We start from the raw sequence: 20274 nt of genomic DNA, 5'->3' as shown, positions 1-20274 counted from the left end.
ACAACACATAGGGGTTATTAAATATAATTACTTAAACATTATTATTTGGAGAAAATATAATATTTGTGTAAACACTATAATACACACTGATAGTAACATAAAGGTGTATAGACGTGGACATACTTGGGTCACGGAAGGTTCCTGTAGATCCATGGAGAAGTCACAAAGAAAGGAATGAAAAATACTGGTGAGTGAGTCACTTTTACTCCTCCTCTCTCTCTCTCTTTCATCACTCTCTCTCTCTGTCGCTCTATTTTGCTCTCTCACCTACTCTCTCTACAATCAATAGCTTTTATTGCTATGATAAAGACTAACAAGAGAACACATCAGCCAATAATACCCACAACAAAAGTCAAACAGCTCAAACAAATATACAAGCCAATGTATTAGCCAGTAAGAGGCTTTGAAGCCAAGGGTCAGCCATATTGGCACTCTGTCACGCCCTGGCCTTAGTATTCTTTGTTTTCTTTATTATTTTAGTTAGGTCAGGGTGTGACATGGGGAACGTTTGTGTTTTGTCGGTTTTGGGTTATTATATGGTAAAGGGGGTGTTGGGTGTATTGTATGGGTTTGTGTGTAGTGCATGTGTCTAGCGTTGTCTATGTTGGTTTAGTTGTTTAGGAGAGTCTATGGTTGCCTGAATGAGTTCCCAATTAGAGACAGCTGATTTCTGTTGTCTCTGATTGGGAGCCATATTTAGGGTAGCCATAGGCTTTCATGTGATGTGGGTAATTGTCTATGTAGAACGTTTGTAGCCTGTGTGTGTATGTGCACGACGTTTATTAGCTTCACGATCGTTTGTTGTTTTTGTTAGTTTGTATTAAGTGTTTCGTGTTTATTTTTCGTCATCTTGAAAAATAAAAGAAGATGGCTTATTTTCCTAAAGCTGCGTTTTGGTCCATCAATCCTCCACACGATCGTGACAGAATTACTCACCATCGGACCAAGCAGCGGAAAACAAAGCAACAGCAGCAATGTCAAGACTCCTGGACGTGGGAGGAAATTCTAGACGGGAGAGGACCCTGGTCACAGCCAGGGGAATATCACTGCCCCAAGGCAGAGATGGAGGCAGCACGGCGACACGGGAGGAAGCCCAAGAGACAGCACAAAATTTTTTTTGGAGGGGGGCACTTGGAGCAGTCGGCGAAGTTGAGGGGTGAGTCTGAGTGGGTCGAGGAGTTATTGGACAGATTGGAGGAGAGTGAACGAAGGGGAGATTATGAGACATTCGAAGAGTTGTTGACGAAATTGGAGGAGAGTGAAGAGAGAGAGCTGTTGGTTTGGCAGAGTATGCAATGCATTCTCCCTGAGGAGCGTATTAGCTGTCCGATGCCACCTGTGTCAGTTCCTCGTACTCAGCCTGAAACTTGTGTTAAAATTCCGGAACATTTGATGCCGGCTATACACACCAGGTCTCCAGTACACCTTCACAACCCGGTGTGTCCTGTTCCTACTTTTTGCACTCATCCTGAGATGCATGTCCCCAGCCCTGTACCACTAGTTCCGGCACCAAGCACTAGGTCTAAGGTGCGTTCCCAGAGCCCTTTACGCACTGTTCCTGCTCCCCGCACTAGCTTTGAGGTGCGTGTTTCCAGCCCATTACCACCAGTGCCTTCACCACGCATCAAGCTTCCTGGGTGTCTCCAGAGCCCTGTTCTTCCTCCACGTACTAGCCCTGTGGTGCGTGTCTCCAGCACATTACCACCAGTGCCTACACCACGCACTAAGCCCTCTGTGTGTCTCCAGAGTCCTGTACGCACTGTTCCTTCTCCCCGTACTCGCCCTGATGTGCGGGTCCTCAGCCCGGTACCATCAGTACCGGTACCACGCACAAGGCCTATAGTACGCCTTGAGAGTCCAGTGTGCCCTGTTGTTGCTCCCCGCACTAGCCTTGAGATGCGTGTCCCTAGCCCGGTACCACCAGTTCCGGCACCACGCACTAGGCCTAATGTGCGTCTCCAGGGACCAGTATGCCCTGTTCCTTCTCCCCGCACTAGCCCTGAGAAGCGTGTTCCCAGCCCGATACCACCAGTGCCGGCACCACGCACTAGGCCTAATGTGCGTCTCCAGGGTCAAGTATGCCCTGTTCCTTCTCCCCGCACTAGCCCTGAGATGCGTGTCCCCAGCCCGGTGCCACCAGTCCCGGCACCACGCACCAGGCCTACAGTGCGCCTCAGCCGGCAGGAGTCTGCCGTCTGCACAGCGATGCCTGAACTGCCCGTCTCCCCAGCGCCATCTGAGCCATCCGTCTCCCCAGCGCCATCTGAGCCATCTGTCTCCCCAGCGCCATCTGAGCCATCCGTCTCCCCAGCGCCATCTGAGCCGCCCGTCTGCCATGAGCCTGCAAAGCCGCCCGTCTGCCATGAGCCTGCAAAGCCGCCCGTCTGCCATGAGCCTACTGAGCCGTCCGCCAGACAGGAGCCGCTAGAGCCGCCAGCCAGACAGGAGCCGCTAGAGCCGCCAGCCAGACAGGAGCCGCTAGAGCCGCCAGCCAGACAGGATCCGCCAGAGCCGCCAGCCAGACAGGATCCGCCAGAGCCGCCAACCAGACAGGATCCGCCAGAGCCGCCAACCAGACAGGATCCGCCAGAGCCGCCAACCAGACAGGATCCGCCAGAGCCGCCAACCAGACAGGATCCGCCAGAGCCGCCAACCAGACAGGATCCGCCAGAGCAGCCAGATCCGTCAGCCAGCCATGAGCAGCCAGATCCGTCAGCCAGCCATGAGCAGCCAGATCCGTCAGCCAGCCATGAGCAGCCAGATCCGTCAGCCAGCCATGAGCAGCCAGATCCGTCAGCCAGCCATGAGCAGCCAGATCCGTCAGCTAGCCATGAGCAGCCAGATCCGTCAGCTAGCCATGAGCAGCCAGATCCGTCAGCTAGCCATGAGCAGCCAGATCCGTCAGCTAGCCATGAGCAGCCAGATCCGTCAGCTAGCCATGAGCAGCCAGATCCGTCAGCCAGCCATGGGCCATCCCTCAGTCCGGAGCTGCAGTCCCTCAGTCCGGAGCTGCAGTCCCTCAGTCCGGAGCTGCCATTCCTTACCCTGGTACTGCCCCTTATCCTGGTGCTGCCCCTTATCCTGGTGCTGCCCCTTACCCTGGTACTGCCCCTTACCCTGGTACTGCCCCTGACCCTGGTACTGCCCCTGACCCTGGTACTGCCCCTTACCCTGGTACTGCCCCTTACCCTGGTACTGCCCCTTAGTCCGGAGCTGCCCCTTAGTCCGGAACTACCCCTTAATGCTATGGGGTTAATGTGGAGGGGGGTCATTTGGAGGAAGCTAAGGAGGCGGTTAGGGACTATGGTGACGTGGGGACCACAACCAGAGCCGGAGCCGCCACCGTGGATGGAAGCCCACCCAGACCCTCCCCTAGACTGTGTAATGGTGCGCCCGGAGTTCGCACCTTAAGGGGGGGGTTATGTCACGCCCTGGCCTTAGTATTCTTTGTTTTCTTTATTATTTTAGTTAGGTCAGGGTGTGACATGGGGAACGTTTGTGTTTTGTCGGTTTTGGGTTATTATATGGTAAAGGGGGTGTTGGGTGTATTGTATGGGTTTGTGTGTAGTGCATGTGTCTAGCGTTGTCTATGTTGGTTTAGTTGTTTAGGAGAGTCTATGGTTGCCTGAATGAGTTCCCAATTAGAGACAGCTGATTTCTGTTGTCTCTGATTGGGAGCCATATTTAGGGTAGCCATAGGCTTTCATGTGATGTGGGTAATTGTCTATGTAGAACGTTTGTAGCCTGTGTGTGTATGTGCACGACGTTTATTAGCTTCACGATCGTTTGTTGTTTTTGTTAGTTTGTATTAAGTGTTTCGTGTTTATTTTTCGTCATCTTGAAAAATAAAAGAAGATGGCTTATTTTCCTAAAGCTGCGTTTTGGTCCATCAATCCTCCACACGATCGTGACACACTCCTCAAAAGAAGCAGTCCTTCATAGGAATTAATGGACTTATACGTATGTATAATAATTATAAGTATGTTAATTCAATGTTTCAGGAACACAATGACAAGTATTTTGATGTTGTAGTGGGGACAGTAATGTTAGAACCAAAAATGATATATCTTTTTTTTTTTATGTTTAGCTCTATAATATAATAAACGTGGCAAAAACAAATGTTGACATTAATAAATGCTTTTCCATAGCTTCCCCCCCAAAAAATTTACAACGGTGAGGGTGTGACAAGATGGAGGAGTAGTGGCTTCAAAACACTAGTCATCTAGTGTAAATCATCTATAAATCATTGATAAAACACAGGCACACAAACACACACGGCCTCATAAACAAACACACAACATGTAGTTTTGACATGATAATCCACCATAATTTACACACACACACACACACACACACACACACACACACACACACACACACACACACACACACACACACACACAAGCCACTGGGGTATATTCTGCTGTCTGCGAGCCTGTGATTCAGTGCATCCATAATGCATGCACCACCATCTCATAAAGTAGCAGTAATGCTTATTCTACGACGCGCCTTCAACACACCAAAAAATGTTGTGATTTTCCTCCCAAATTGCCATCATCAGAGTGATCGCATCGAAATGAGAGGCATGGCGAGGCATGGCTTCCCTAAGCAAATCCACGTTAGACTGCGGTTCGGTGTGGATTTAATTTTTAATGCGTGGTATGATTTTAATCAAGACTCGTCGGCGGTTGCTATGGCGGTGGTGGAAGGGCTAATTAGACATTCTAATGAAGTACACTTCCTACTTCCTCTCCTCTCAGGGTTCTAAAAATGTCCCTGCCGCTGCTGAGCCGGACCCCGTGGCCGTCAGGCTGCCTGACGCATTGTGCAGAGAGTGTTTAAAATATTAAACAGAGATGCTGTCTACAATTTCAGGCCTCTACGACGACACAACTTGCTGCTACTATAGTATCTCTCTACTGGCTGGCACACTCCCACTCAGTCAGGCAGGGAGCACACAGATAGAGAAGAGAGAGAGGAGGGAGCACAGAGCAAGTACTCTGGATAGCTCTACTACTTAAGACCTACAGTATTATGAGAGTACTATGGATAGCTCTACTACTTAAGACCTACAGTATTATGAGAGTACTATGGATAGCTCTACTACTTAAGACCTACAGTATTATGAGAGTACTATGGATAGCTCTACTACTTAAGACCTACAGTATTATGAGAGTACTCTGGATAGCTCTACTACTTAAGACCTACAGTATTATGAGAGTACTCTGGATAGCTCTACTACTTAAGACCTACAGTATTATGAGAGTACTCTGGATAGCGCCTCTACTTAAGACCTACAGTATTATGAGAGTACTCTGGATAGCTCTACTACTTAAGACCTACAGTATTATGAGAGTACTCTGGATAGCGCCTCTACTTAAGACCTACAGTATTATGAGAGTACTATGGATAGCTCTACTGTAAGAATAGGGAATACAAAGTAGGACTACTACCTAAGGGCTACTGCCAGAGGATCTATCTAGTATACTACAATTGAAGTTGGAAGTTTACATACACATTAGCCAAATACATTTAAACTCAGTTTTTCATAATTCCTGACATTTAATCCAATTAAAAATCCCTGTCATAGGTCAGTTAGGATCACCACATTAGTTTAAGAATGTGAAATGTCAGAATAATAGTATAGAGAATGATTTATTTCAGCTTTTATTTCTTTCATCACATTCCCAGTGGGTTAGAAGTTTACATACACTCAATTAGTATTTGGTAGCATTGCCTTTAAATTGTTTAACTTGGGTCAAACGTTTCAGGTAGCCTTCCACAACCTTCCCACAATAAGTTGGGTGAATTTTGGCCCATTCCTCCTGACAGAGCTGGTGTAACTGAGTCAGGATTGTAGGCCTCCTTACTCACACATGCTTTTTCAGGTCTGCCCACACATTTTCTATAGGATTGAGGTCAGGGTTTTGTGATGGCCACTCCAATACCTTGACTTTGTTGTCCTTAAGCCATTTTGCCTCAACTTGTGAAGTATGCTTGGGGTCATTGTCCATTTGGAAGACCCATTTGCGACCAAGCTTTAACTTCCTGACTGATGTCTTGAGATGTTGCTTCAATATATCCACATCATTTTCTGCCTCATGATGCCATCTATTTTGTGACGTGCACCAGCCCCTCCTGCAGCAAAGAACCCCACAACATGATGCTGCCACCCCTATGCTTCACGGTTGGGATGTTGTTCTTCGGCTTGCAAGCCTCCCCCCTTTTTCCTCCAAACATAAGGATGGTCATTATGGCCAAACAGTTCTATTTTTGTTTCATCAGACCAGAGGACATTTCTCCAAAAGGTACGATCTTTTTCCCCATGTGCAGTTGCCAACCGTGGTCTGGCTTTTTTTTAATGGCGGTTTTGGAGCAGTGGCTTCTTCCTTGCTGAGCGGCCTTTCAGGTGATGTCGATATAGGACTTGTTTTACTGTGGATATAGATACTTTTGTACCTGTTTCCTCCAGCATCTTCACAAGGTCCTTTGCTGTTGTTCTGGGATTGCGTACATAGTGTTTATACTTCCGTACTGTTGTTTGTACAGATGAACGTGGTACCTTCAGGTATTTGGAAATTGCTCCCAAGGATAAACCAGACTTGTGGAGGTCTACAAAAACATTTCTGAGGTCTTGGCTGATTTATTTTGATTTTCCCATGATGTCAAGCAAAGAGGCACTGAGTTTGAAGGTAGGTCTTGAAATACATCCACAGGTACACCTCCAATTGACTCAAATGATGTCAATTAGCCTACCAGAAGCTTCTAAAGCCATGACATAATTTTCTGGAATTTTCCAAGCTGTTTAAAGGCACAGTCAACTTAGTGTATGTAAATGTCTGACCCACTGGAATTGTGACACAGTGAATTATAAGTGAAATAATCTGTCTGTAAACAATTGTTGGAAAAATTACTTGTGTCATGCACATTTCCAAAACTATAGTTTGTTAACAAGAAATTTGTGGAGTGGTTGAAAAATGGGCTTTTATGACTCCAACCTAAGTGTATGTAAACTTCCGACTTCAACAGTATATACACTGAGTGTACAAAACATTAAGGACACATTCCTAATATTGAGTTCCAAACCGATGCGCCTGGCACCTACTACCATACCCCTGGCACCTACTACCATACCCCGTTCAAAGGCACTTAAATCATTTGTCTTGCCCATTCACCCTCTGAATGGCACACATACATAATCCATGTCTCAATTGTCTCAAGGCTTAAAAATCATTTTTTAACCTGTCTCCTCCCCTTCATCTACACTGATTGAAGTGGATTTAACAGGTGACATCAATAAGGGATCATAGCTTTGACCTGGTCAGTCTGTCATGGAAAGAGCAGGTGTTCTTAATGTTTTGTACACTCAGTGTATTTATAGTATTTAAATCCTACAATCAAAATGCTCCATAAACCCGAACAAATCAGATACATGAATCTGAATGGAGTCCACTGTCCCAATCACTCTAGCCACCGCTATCTTCTGCTGTTCTCTGTGAATTATCACAGCATTATGTGACACATTTACTCTGGGGAGAGTCTGAGAAGGGAAGCTGGCCCCAAGATTTCTCCTTCAGTCACAGATGAAGCTTTACTTCTAATCAATTTCTGCTTCTTCATATCAACAAGGCAGGATTAGAGACCTGGCCAGATGGCTAGGCAGTTGGCACGGCTCTCTCTCTCTCTCTCTCTCTCTACTGCTGAATCCGTCTGACAGATACATACACTCACCGCCAGTGAAACACACACACACTTTTTCCATCCTCCACACACAATGAGGCATAAAAAGACTAACAGACAGAAAAATATTGAGACGCAAAAAAACAAGAAAATATATTTGCATAATATGCAGAAGCACACGCACTACGGACGTACACCCCCCCCCCCCCCCCATACACACACACACACACACACACACACACACACACACACACACACACACACACACACACACACACACACACACACACACACACACACACACACACACACACACACACACACACACACATACTAAGGTTTACTTACCGGTGGAGTTGAAGACCCCAGGAGAAGGGGGAGTGAAGCTCTCAGCCAGTAGGGTGTTGTAGGGAGAGGTGCCGGTACGGGTCTGTAACACTGGGTTGGTCAGGAGGTGGTTTCCCATGGTGGCTAAGAGAAAGAGACATAACATCATAAAACATAAACATCTACTTTATCATAAACATCTTCCTTACCATAAACATCTACTTTACCATAAACATCTACTTTACCATAAACATCTACTTTACCATAAACATCTACTTTACCGTAAACATCTACTTTACCATAAACATCTACTTTACCATATACATCTATTTACCATATACATCTACTTTACCATAAACATCTACTTTACCATAAACATCTACTTTACCATAAACATATATTTTACCATAAACACCTACTTTACCATAAACATCTACTTTATCATAAACATCTTCCTTACCATAAACATCTACTTTACCGTAAACATCTACAGTACCATAAACATCTACTTAACCATAAACATCTACTTTACCATAAACATCTACTTTACCACAAACATCTACTTTATCATAAACATCTTCCTTACCATAAACATCTACTTTACCACAAACATCTACTTTACCACAAACATCTACTTTACCGTAAACATCTACTTTACCATAAACATCTACTTAGCCATAAACATCTACTTTACCATATACATCTATTTACCATATTCATCTACTTTACCATAAATATCTACTTAACCATAAACATCTACTTAGCCATAAACATCTATTTTACCATAAACATATATTTACCATAAACATCTACTTTACCATAAACATCTACTTTACCATAAACATCTACTTTACCATAAACATCTATTTTACCATAAACATCTACTTTACCATAAACATCGATTTTACCATAAACATCTACTTTACCATAAACATTTACTTTACTATAAACATCTACTTCACCACAAACATCTACTTTACCATAAACATCGATTTTACCATAAACATCTACTTTACCATAAACATCTACTTTACCACAAACATCTACTTTACCATAAACATCGATTTTACCATAAACATCTACTTTACCATAAACATCTACTTTACCACAAACATCTACTTTACCATAAACATCTTTTTAGGTTTGTTTTTGTATATTAACAACATTTGATATGATAATACAAAAACATAACAGACAATATAATTAGAGGCACTGTATAAATGTGATAACAATGTCTCAAAATATAATACATAATGATTATTATACATAATACATAATTAACATTATATATAGTAATACAGGCCATTGACAGGTTATTCAAAAATATGTTAAATTCTTATTCAAATCGATAGGGATATGTATATCACAGTAATTTTCTACAGGGTAATGCCTTTTACAGTACACCCCTGAATGTTTGCTATTGTAACCTTTGAGTAAAATACATTTCCAGCGGAAAGGTGCTGTTTGCAGGCAGCGTTGCCATTTGGAATATTGTTCTGTATCTTACAACGTAGTCGAAGGGGGAATACTAATGCATATCATTACGTAGTCAGAGAGTGCAGTCATTGAAACACAGTTCATTTCACAGTGAAATGCGAATGCCACCTTTAGACAAATATAATTCAAAGAAATGGAACATTGAGAATGTTCTGTAATGCCCATGTATGGCTTCAGCCCCAGGCGGTCAAATAGAAATGCCATGAAATTAAAAATAGGACAGCATGACGGAGAGTGGTCTAAGGCGAAGTGCAACTATCAGGTCTCAACCAAACCATTCATCACAGAGACAATGAGAAAGACAGAAATTCACAGAGAGAATTTCACACTAAAACACTCACATTCTTTCATTTCTTTGTTAGTTCGTTCACCCATCAACTCATTCACTCACTCTCCAATTCTTTCTCTTGCTCTCCACCTCACGCGCACAGTCACTCTTTTATCCCCTCTCTCATTCTCTCTCTCTATCTCGTCCCTGTCTCTCTCCACACCAAATTACTCAGGATTAGCTGTCCAGAAACACCTCAGAAGAATATCCTGTCGACAATTTAAAAACAACAACTTTTAAGTGTTGGAGAGAGAAAGTAGGGCAGGCACTGGGGAGCTGGGGAGCTTCATTCAGAGAGGAGGAAGCCTCATCACGCCTTGTCTCCTGGACAGATCACTATTGTCTGAAGAGAAACAAGTTGATAAAGAAGTTAAGTGGGGAAATCAAAGAGATAAGAGATTCCAGCGATAACAACGAAGACAGCGGCTCTCGTCGGGATTCGTCCCATTTAATTATTGCTCCATGATAGCGTCTCTCCTTCTCTTTATTTCTCGCTCTCTCGTTCTTTCTCTCTGTCTCTCGAATGGAGCGGCCATCTTTCGCTTTCTGCCAACAACGACAAACTTTTCTCAAACACTCGGGAAAAGAAAGGACTTCGCACTTGGCAGCGCCTTTGTTTAGCGTTTCTCCCTGTAGCTCTATCGCTCCTCTATCCGTCCTTCACCTATCCCTCCTCCTCTCTTTATCCCAGCTTCCTCTATCCCTCAATTCCTCCTTCCTCTTTCCCTATAAACTGAGTAAACAAAACATTAAGAACACCTGCTCTTTCCATGACAGACTGACCAGGTGAATCCAGTATTGATGTCACTTGTTAAATCCACTTCAATCAGTGTAGATGAAGGAGAGGAGACAGGTTAAAGAAGGATTTTTAAGCCTTGAGACATGGATTGTGTATGGGGTATGGTAATATGTGCCAGGCGCACCGGTTTGTGTCAAGAACTGCAACGCTTTTCACGCTCAACAGTTTGCCGTGTTTATCAAGAATGGTCCACCACCCAATGAACATCCAGCCAACTTGACACAACGGTGGGAAGCTTTGGAGTCAACATGGGACAGCATCCCTGTGGAATGCTTTCTACACCTTGTAGAGTGGATATTAGGTGTTTCTAATGTTTCTAGGTGTTTCTAAGTGTTTCTAATGTTTGGTATACTCAGTGTATAATTTTTTCTCTGTGATGTCAGTTCCAGGAAAGCGAAACTCCTTCCCCTCCCCTCCTCTCTTCTTACTCTCTCCTCCTCTCCTCGCACCCCCTCCCTCACTTGTTCCTGTCACTCTCTTCAATAAGACTAATTACCCCCAGCCAGCTCGTACGCTAATCAGTTCATTAAAAACAAAATGGATGAAATTAACATAAAGAGTGACGGTTGATTTAGCGACTACCTCTTTGTCATCATCAACTCTTCCCTCCCTCCCAGATAATTCTGATCCCCATGACGATGGCTGCCACGGCGACGGTATGCCACCGGCTGCTCAGGCTATTGCTCGTGTCAATGTACACTGGCTCCTCTTCCTCGCTCTCTGTCTCTGACAGTAGACTCAGTGGTGCTCCTACTTCGTTCTGCCTGTCTGTCTGTCAGTTCTGATGAGCCTGCCATAGAGGTGTGCGTGATTGGAGAGGGGGACAGCAGGGGGGTTAGAGAGGGGTTAAGGGGGTGGGGAGTCTCACCACGGTTGAGTGAAGGAGTACTGTTGATGTCTCCCGCCATGAAGGAAGATTCCGTCTGCTTCCGAACCGTGTCGTTCCACATCCTGCGGATCCGACTCTGGAACGCCGGAGAAGAGAAGCACACAGTGAAACAAAACAAGACAGACAGACAGATAGATAGACAGACAGGAATGAACAAGACAGACAGACAGATAGATAGACAGACAGGAATGAACAAGACAGACAGACAGATAGATAGACAGACAGGAATAAACAAGACAGACAGACAGATAGATAGATAGATAGACAGGAATTAACAAGACAGACAGACAGACAGATAGATAGACAGACAGACAGGAATGAACAAGACAGACAGACAGATAGACAGACAGGAATGAACAAGACAGACAGACAGATAGATAGACAGACAGGAATTAACAAGACAGACAGACAGATAGATAGACAGACAGGAATTAACAAGACAGACAGACAGATAGATAGACAGACAGGAATTAACAAGACAGACAGACAGATAGATAGACAGACAGGAATTAACAAGACAGACAGACAGATAGATAGACAGGAATTAACAAGACAGACAGACAGATAGATAGACAGGAATGAACAAGACAGACAGACAGATAGACAGACAGGAATGAACAAGACAGACAGACAGATAGATAGACAGACAGGAATTAACAAGACAGACAGACAGATAGATAGACAGACAGGAATTAACAAGACAGACAGACAGATAGATAGACAGACAGGAATGAACAAGACAGACAGACAGATAGATAGACAGGAATAAACAATATGATATTGTAACTATGTGAGGCTGGAACATGCCAAGCTTGCATGGATCTGTCTAAAACTACTAAGCAAACACATACATGCTACCAGAGATACATGAAGTAAATAAGCTCACGCAGCAGGCATACTAACATAAACAAGTTAATACACACAGATAAACAACATCAGATTGAGACGTGGTAGATCCAAATAGAGATGAAGGTTTCTGATTAGATTTGTGAAGCGTGTGATAGCCGGTATGTCAACTGGAGACTGAGAGTGTATTGTGTGTGTGTGTTTGGTGTTTTGTCAAAGAGAATTAGGTATGGGACAGGCCTACACTTTGTAGATTGGTGCATGTACCCGTAATCTGTGGGTTTGTGTATGGCATGATGTGGCCTGTGTGTGCACCCATGTAGTCCTTTAGAGTCTGTGCGTGTATGCATGTGTGCACGTGTGTGTGTGTGTGTGGTGTGTATGTGTTTGTGGTGTGTGTGCGGTTGTGTCTGTGCGTGTGTGTATGTCCTTTCACTGACTTGTCTGTGTGCGGCAGCGTGGCGGGCCTGGTTGCCAGTGTAGTAGCGGTTGTTGGCACGCAGGGCAGAGTTCTTCAGGGAGCCGTGGGAGCTGGTGGTGGAGGTACGGCTGCAGCAGTACGAGTGACGCAGACACTTACTGTACTCCTTATGGACCTGCATGGATAGAGAGGGCAAACATGGCTTAGACACACGCATGTAAGCAGTAGACTCGCATACATACACACTAGTGGTGCGCGGGTCTGCTGTTTATTCACCTGCACCTGCCCATAATTGTTAATAACCCATCCTCAACCGCAAAACTATATGTGATAAAGTGAAAATCTGCACAGGACCCTAACCTGCTAACATAGAAAATGTGCTGTAGGCTACAGTCAGAGACGGCGTAACGATTTTTTGACAGAGGGTGCAAGACTTTTTGTTGTTGTTTGATTTAGATATGTTTCTGCTTATAATTTTCGACATTTTGGTAGGCTATTAGTTAGCCATCTTGTCTATAATTAGATACATGCAGCTTCTCTTCTGGCATTATATGTTGCCTTAGCAGACTACATAAACCATTGCTCACCAGAATAAGATCATAAATTGATAGAATGAATCCTTCAATCTAGTAAATATTGGTAGACTAAAGTTTTCTCTGTCATCTCTGCTTCTTTCGTGGAGGAAAGATGTTTAGGGACCGGGGAGAAAATGGAATAACAAAAAAAATAAAGTACATTTCCAAATGACATCAGTTTGACCGGTTGTAAAGCTGTGAAAACGACCCAACATGTTTCTGTTAAGATTTCAGTTCGGCTTGGATGCATATTTTATGTGGTTGAAATACTATCAGCTTTTATGATGTTGATAAAGAGAGCACCTTCACAGACAGTATCTAACTGCACATTCGCATTCTCTCAAGATGCTGAAAGAATCATATTTCTCCACTCATGTTCCAGAATCAAAATGTAGCCTACATTTGGTGTATCATTTTACTACAAGAAATGCTTAATTCTGCAGGAGTTAATATTAAGACTATGTGAGAGGTTATAGTAACCGTATTTCCGTTTCCATTTAACCCATCTGAACACTAGGCTACAGTTCCCTTCTCGTGCCATAGGCCTGTCTGAAGTCCCCATCTTGTGACTGTTGAATTTGTATAGTGGCTCACAATCATCACACATAACATAGCAGCACTGCTACCATCCTCTTTTACCACTTCAAATCTTTCACAATCAGTACTTTTCTGTCCCTCCCTTCTCTTTATTTTCAACTCTCCATTTCAAAGCTTTTCTCTTGAATTAAACTCTGACATTGTTCTTTTTGCCTCCGTGGGTCAAAGTTAACTTTTTCTACCCGTTCCCAAAATAATTTCCCGATTGGCATGTAGGCTATTGGTGCATGTACAGTTAGGCCCTAAGGCTAATGCTAGATACCCTAAAACAGCTAAAGAAAAACCTCAATGTAGCCTAGACATATAAATTACACAAGAATTATACATTTATGGATTTTTCATTCTGAACATACGGACTCAGACCTTTTAGGGTAAGATTTTCATCACGCAAAGACATACATGCTTTGAGCAAATTAACATTTCAAATAGACAGAGCTCTGAATAGTGCACCTAGTGATGTACCGTGCATAATTACCCTGTTTAATTAAAATTTGGTTAAATAATCACCTCCTTCTCACAGGAATTATTAAGGGAAAGTAACAACATAAATCAGGCTGCAGATTGTAATTATATTCCATCAGGTCTATTTAAATGTTATGCTTAGTTTACTCAATAGAAAAGGTCACTTTAGATATGTGAGTGTTTGAGTTACCTTTTTCTGCAGGGCGCAGTGGAAGATGAAGATGAACATGCCCTGGAAGGCGTTGAAGGTGGTGAAGAGGTAGGCCATGATGACCGTGTTCTCGTTGATGAAGAGGAGGCCGAAGGACCAGGTCAGACCAAGCAGGAAGAGCAGGGCGATGGCCCCAATAGCCCATGACCTGGGGAGGAAAGGGCATGCTAATGTTAGCTTAGCATCACAATGAAACCACTCACACAGACCCCAGCCAACCCGCTACCCAGCATGGCTGTTTTGCCTTAAGATGCATGTATCTCAACTGTACCGGCTTTGAACCTATTATCTGGAATATCTGCTTTGAAAATGACTCATTGTTATGACAATACAACGTGGTCTCAGATCATTTCATATTATACTGTACGTAAATCTGTGAAACTAAATGTAGTATGATATGTTACGTCTCGTATGGTATGTTTTCATTTGTGGATCTCCATCATTTCAAAACGTATATGTTATAAATTCCTATTTGTTGTTGCTAACGTTAGCTAGGTGGCTAGATCTTGAGGCTAGGATTTAAGGTTAAGGATTTATGGTTAAGGATAGGAGTTAGGTTAAAGGTTTAAGGTTAGGGTTAGTTAAAAGGGTTAAGGTTAGGGTTAGCTAAAAGGGTTAAGGTTAGGGTTAGGTGAAGGGTTAACTAAAAGGGTTAAGGTTAAGGTTAGGGGAAGGGTTAGCTAACATGCTAAGTAGTTGCAATGTAGCTAAAAAGTAGTAACTAGTTGTAAAGTTGCTAATTAGCTAAAGTTGTCCATGATGAGATTCAAACACTCAACCTTTGGGTTTCTAGACGTTTATGTTATTTGTCCACCCATCAACCCCGACCAACCACCCTACTTTTGTTTTTGCCTTAAGTAACCTTCTGTCTTATGTAACCATACCAAACGTAACATATATACTAATTTAAGTGTCCTGGATTTACATTTACTATGTAACCAGTCTGTACAATATGACAAACATTATTCTGCTTTTCCTTCATTTTTTCAGATTTCCAACCCATGTCTCACTGATACAGGAAATGCCCTAATCACATGATCTGGGAGGCTTCACTGACCCCTAACCTCTGCTGAGAGGGACTCACTTGATGTTGTCGAGGCGGCTGGAGTCAGGTTTTAGGGCAGAGGAGTTGCGGGTCATCTTGTGCACGGTGATTATGAGGAACACCAGGTTCAGCTAGGGGGGGGGGGGGGGGGGAACAAAGGTTACACACCTTTACAACACATTCAGTGGAATCCTAGAACACACTCTGGTCTTAAATTGTTGTAATATTTGTGAAGTTAGCCTTTAGTACAGGCCCTATGTTCCTCCAGGAACTAAGAGGATTAAGTAAATAAGTAAGTAGCCTGAATGAAAAAGAATGTAATACAGTTGGTCATAATAGCATCATAATGAATGACTATACCATAATAACAAAAGAAACAGGGCCAATGAAGCTCCAGATGAAGTAGTTATCCACCCGCAACCAGCACCTAGACATGGGACAAAGGAAAAGATTCAAATATCACAGTCACACTCGCACACATGCACCCATGCACACACACACAAATCACACACACACACACTCATCCCCTGTCTCGGAGGATATCTTATAGAAGCTAATCAGCAGGCTTCGGCTAACTCTGTTCAAAACCCTTGTCCATGGGGGGAAGGCAACGAAGAGAACAATCCTCTTCACACTACACTCCATATTACATTCCCTGTTAGGGGAATAGTCTAGGCACTCTAAACTAGCATAATCCTGTCTCTCAATCTACAGGTGAAAAGGGACTGCTTCACACGTACGCTTTCTTGGTCCCATAGCTCCGGTAGTCTATGGCTGCCGAGATGCCCACCACCAGAGCTGGGAAGCAGTAGCCACACAGGTAGTAGTACTTCTTGCGGGAGTACTCGCTCTCAAACACCTCCACCAGCAACAGATAGAGCTGCACCCCCTCCAGACACATCCAGGAGAATGCAGCCAGGAAGAAGAAGTGAAGCAGCCCAGCAAAGATTGGACAGGCAATCTGAGAGACAGAGAGAGAAGGAGACGGAGGGAGACAGAGGGAGGTCAGGGAGTGAGAGAGAGAAAGAATGAGAAGGAGAGTAAAATAAAATTTAAAATTTAGAGGGGTGAAAAGGAGTGAAAGAGAAAGGGAAAAGAGCAAAGGAAGGTGAGTAAGATTCAGAAAAGGACAGCATAGGGTCATTCAAGCCCTATAATGGAGGACCTTTTCATTCTCATGGTCCATAATGAAAATCACTTCCCCTTTAGTCTGTCTGATGGTGTTCCAAGTGCGAGACAGACGTCTCTCTGTCCTGTATTAGGTGTTCCATGTACGAGGCACTTGTCCCCTAGCCTGGCTCCAGATCAGTTATTTCACATGCCACATGACAATGTCTTTATGACTTTATGACTTAACAAGACAGCACAAACAGATCTGGAACCAGGCTACATGTCCCTCTCTCCCTCTCCCCTCCCCTACTTACGTGGTACTGGGTCTTGTCGATGCCGATAAGGAAGAGGAGCTCTGCGATGAAGAGGTTGATGCAGAGGTTCTTGTGAATGGTGTTGCGGTCGGTCTGCAGGCCCCTCAGGAAGCAAAAGGTAGAGATGCAGATAGCCAGGCACACCAGGCTGATCACTATGCCCACCCAAGTGATAACAAACAGGATCAACTCGTGCATCCTCCCAGGGTACTGTGAGAGAGGGATGGTGGGGATGGAGAGGGAGAAATAGGGTGGGGGAGAAGAGGAAGAGGAGAGGTGAGGGGAGACAGATATAGGGAGGAAAGGGATGGGAGGTAGGAATGATGGGAGACAATGAGAAAGACAAGGAGGGTGAGAGTGAGAGTTTATATTTGGAAATGTATTCACATTCAGCTAAAATGTAGAGGCAAGGAGACGAGACATCCTGAAAAAATACATGACATTCACATTCAAGTGAATGTCAGTCAGAGTTGCAGGACATGAATTTGTAAGTGTGAGTGTGTGGGAGGGAGAAATAAAGAGAGAGACAGAGATGGAAGGAGAAAGAGAGAGTAGTTTGAGTAAGTGTGTGTGTGTGTTTACATGCATGTGTGTGTTTGTGTGTATGTGTGCGCATGTAGGTGTGTGTGTGTGCCAAGGTTATTATAGTTTAGTGTTTTTATATTCGTTTTTATATCTATTAGTTTGAAGAATATTGTTTCAAATTCAGTTTAGTTTCAGTTAGTTTCACATTCACTTGACAAGTTTTTATTTAGTTTAAAGGGGAAATCAGCAGTTGCTACATACATTTTTTGCCTTGTAAATGAATGACATGCACCCATTGATTCTTGAAGAATATTACTTATAAATTAGCTTAGTTCAACTGTCGTACCCCATCAGGACTTCAAAGATAAGCTTGTTTATTATGTTTGTAAACAAAGTAAATGTAAACAAAGTAAATGTAAACAAACAATGTATAGCATAAAAAAATTGTTAAAACTATCATTTGGATCTCATGCATGGTCAGTCCTTGCATGCATAGCTATGTCTATGAATTTCTTGTTTTTACTTCCTGCTTTTACTTCCTGTTTTGAGAAATTGTAGAAATGGGTGGGGATATTGTAGGAATGGGTGGAGTTTAGTCATAATTATGAATGTGGGTGTGTTATCTAGTGACGGCCATCAATATGTGCTGTGTCATAGAGATCCTGTTAAATTACTAGAGGGGCTATTTAATAAACCCTCAATGTTCCATCAGCAACTGATTTCAGCAAGTTTATCGATGTGGATTGACTGCATTGTTTGAATAGAATGTTGCATATTGGCAGTTACTTTGAAAAATGAATGGAATAATTATTCTACCATTGGATGGCTAGCTAGCTAACAAACATACAGTGCAGATAAATTCTTAAAATTCATTATTTTACACAATATCTTATCACAGCACAGGTTGAACAACTCCCTAACCAAAATGGCTGATCTTTATCCCATCATAAGAAGGTTCATGTCCATTCTAGCATTCAAATTCCTAATTATATGTGCTGTGATTTGTTGATTCAGTTCTAATGAGAATACATAAACATATAGTCCATTGTATTAGCCACATCAATTAACATAATTTGATTGAACATTCTACATTACCATGGAAATGATTGCGTCACAATACCAGGCAGCCATTGTGAGTGTACCCATGAGTTTACCAGTCAAATTACCAGGGTGAGCAGTTCCAAGCCCGTTATCATGTTGTCAAGAGTCCAAGAGTTATCGCAGAAACAGGGCACGTTTGATCACTTTTGTCAAGTCGTTGACCATTTTTGGTCACAGCCTTCCAAAGTGTGTTGCATTATGGGGATAAAAACTGTCTGACTTGTGCCTATGAACTTTACAAAAACCATGTGGTCAAAGATAATGAAGTTTTGACTCCAGTCAACTTCAAGTTTCTACATTTGCTCTTCATCAACTTCATCCTGTAGCCATTGCCTGCATTGTAGGAGGCTCTATTGTTAACCAATCATTATTGTGTTTTTGTTTGACCCACGGGAAGTGACCAAAGACATGACTGAAACAGGAACACACTGTGCCGTGATTCATATACTGTATATGTAAATTCAGCAAAAAAAAAAAAACGTCCTCTCACTGTCAACTGCGTTTATTTTCAGCAAACTTAAGATGTGTAAATATTTGTATGAACATAACAAGATTCAACAACTGAGACATAAACTGAACAAGTTCCACAGACATGTGACTAACAGAAATTGAATAATGTGTCCCTGAACAAAGGGGGGTCAAAATCAAAAGTAACAGTCAGCATCTGGTGTGACCACCAGCTGCAGTAAGTACTGCAGTGCATCTTCTCCTCATGGACTGCACAAGATTTGCCAGTTCTTGCTGTGAGATATTACCCCACTCTTCCACCAAGGCACCTGCAAGTTCCCGGACATTTCTGGGGGGAATGTCCCTAGCCCTAACCCTCCGATCCAACAGGTCCCAGACTTGCTCAATGGGATTGAGATCCGGGCTCTTCGGTGGCCATGGCAGAACACATCCTCCTCCCTCATGTAGCACCCTTCCTGCAGGCTCATCCAGACATGACCCTCCAGCATGACAATGCCACCAGCCATACTGCTCGTTCTGTGCGTGATTTCCTGCAAAACAGGAATGTCAGTCTTCCCTGTAACGCACAGCGTTGAGATTGCCTGCAATGACAACAAGCTCAGTCCGATGATGCTGTGACACACCGCCCCAGACCACGACGGACCCTCCATCTCCAAATCGGTCCCGCTCCAGAGTACAGGCCTCGGTGTAATGCTCATTTCCTTCGATGATAAACGCGATTCCGAACATCGCCCCTGGTGAGACAAAACCGCGACTCGTCAGTGAAGAGCACTTTCTGGCAGTCCTTTCTGGTCCAGCGACAGTGGGTTTGTGCCCATAGGCGATGTTGTTGCCGGTGATGTCTGGTGAGGACCTGCCTTACCACAGGCCTACAAGCCCTCAGTCCAGCCTCTCTCAGCCTATTGTGGACAGTCTGAGCAGTGATGGAGGGATTGTGTGTTCTTGGTGTAACTCGGGCAGTTGTTGTTGCCATCCTGTACCTGTCCCGCAGGTGTGATGTTTGGATGTACCAATCCTGTGCAGGTGTTGTTACACGTGGTCTGCCACTGTGAGGACGATCAGCTGTCCGTCCTGTCCCC

At 43.6% G+C, this 20274-nt stretch overlaps 1 protein-coding gene across 3 annotated transcripts in view; it reads right to left on the bottom strand.

Moving 5' to 3' along the window:
* Positions 1 to 20274, bottom strand: part of LOC129845465 (adhesion G protein-coupled receptor L1-like) — a 118233-nt gene that overhangs the window by 8332 nt on the left and 89627 nt on the right. For all 3 annotated transcript variants that reach the window (XM_055913409.1, XM_055913411.1, XM_055913410.1), the window contains 9 exons: positions 17102 to 17311; positions 16418 to 16638; positions 16038 to 16104; positions 15717 to 15808; positions 14612 to 14780; positions 12807 to 12962; positions 11500 to 11596; positions 8029 to 8151; positions 124 to 141 (listed from right to left, as the gene is read on the bottom strand). In XM_055913409.1, coding sequence (XP_055769384.1) covers positions 124 to 141; positions 8029 to 8151; positions 11500 to 11596; positions 12807 to 12962; positions 14612 to 14780; positions 15717 to 15808; positions 16038 to 16104; positions 16418 to 16638; positions 17102 to 17311 — 1153 coding nt within the window. The remainder of the gene's footprint in view (positions 1 to 123; positions 142 to 8028; positions 8152 to 11499; positions 11597 to 12806; positions 12963 to 14611; positions 14781 to 15716; positions 15809 to 16037; positions 16105 to 16417; positions 16639 to 17101; positions 17312 to 20274) is intronic.

The sequence above is a fragment of the Salvelinus fontinalis genome, unplaced genomic scaffold, assembly GCF_029448725.1.
Source record: "Salvelinus fontinalis isolate EN_2023a unplaced genomic scaffold, ASM2944872v1 scaffold_0313, whole genome shotgun sequence".
In the NCBI taxonomy this organism is placed as follows: domain Eukaryota; kingdom Metazoa; phylum Chordata; class Actinopteri; order Salmoniformes; family Salmonidae; genus Salvelinus; species Salvelinus fontinalis.
This window is presented reverse-complemented; position numbering and strand designations above follow the sequence as displayed.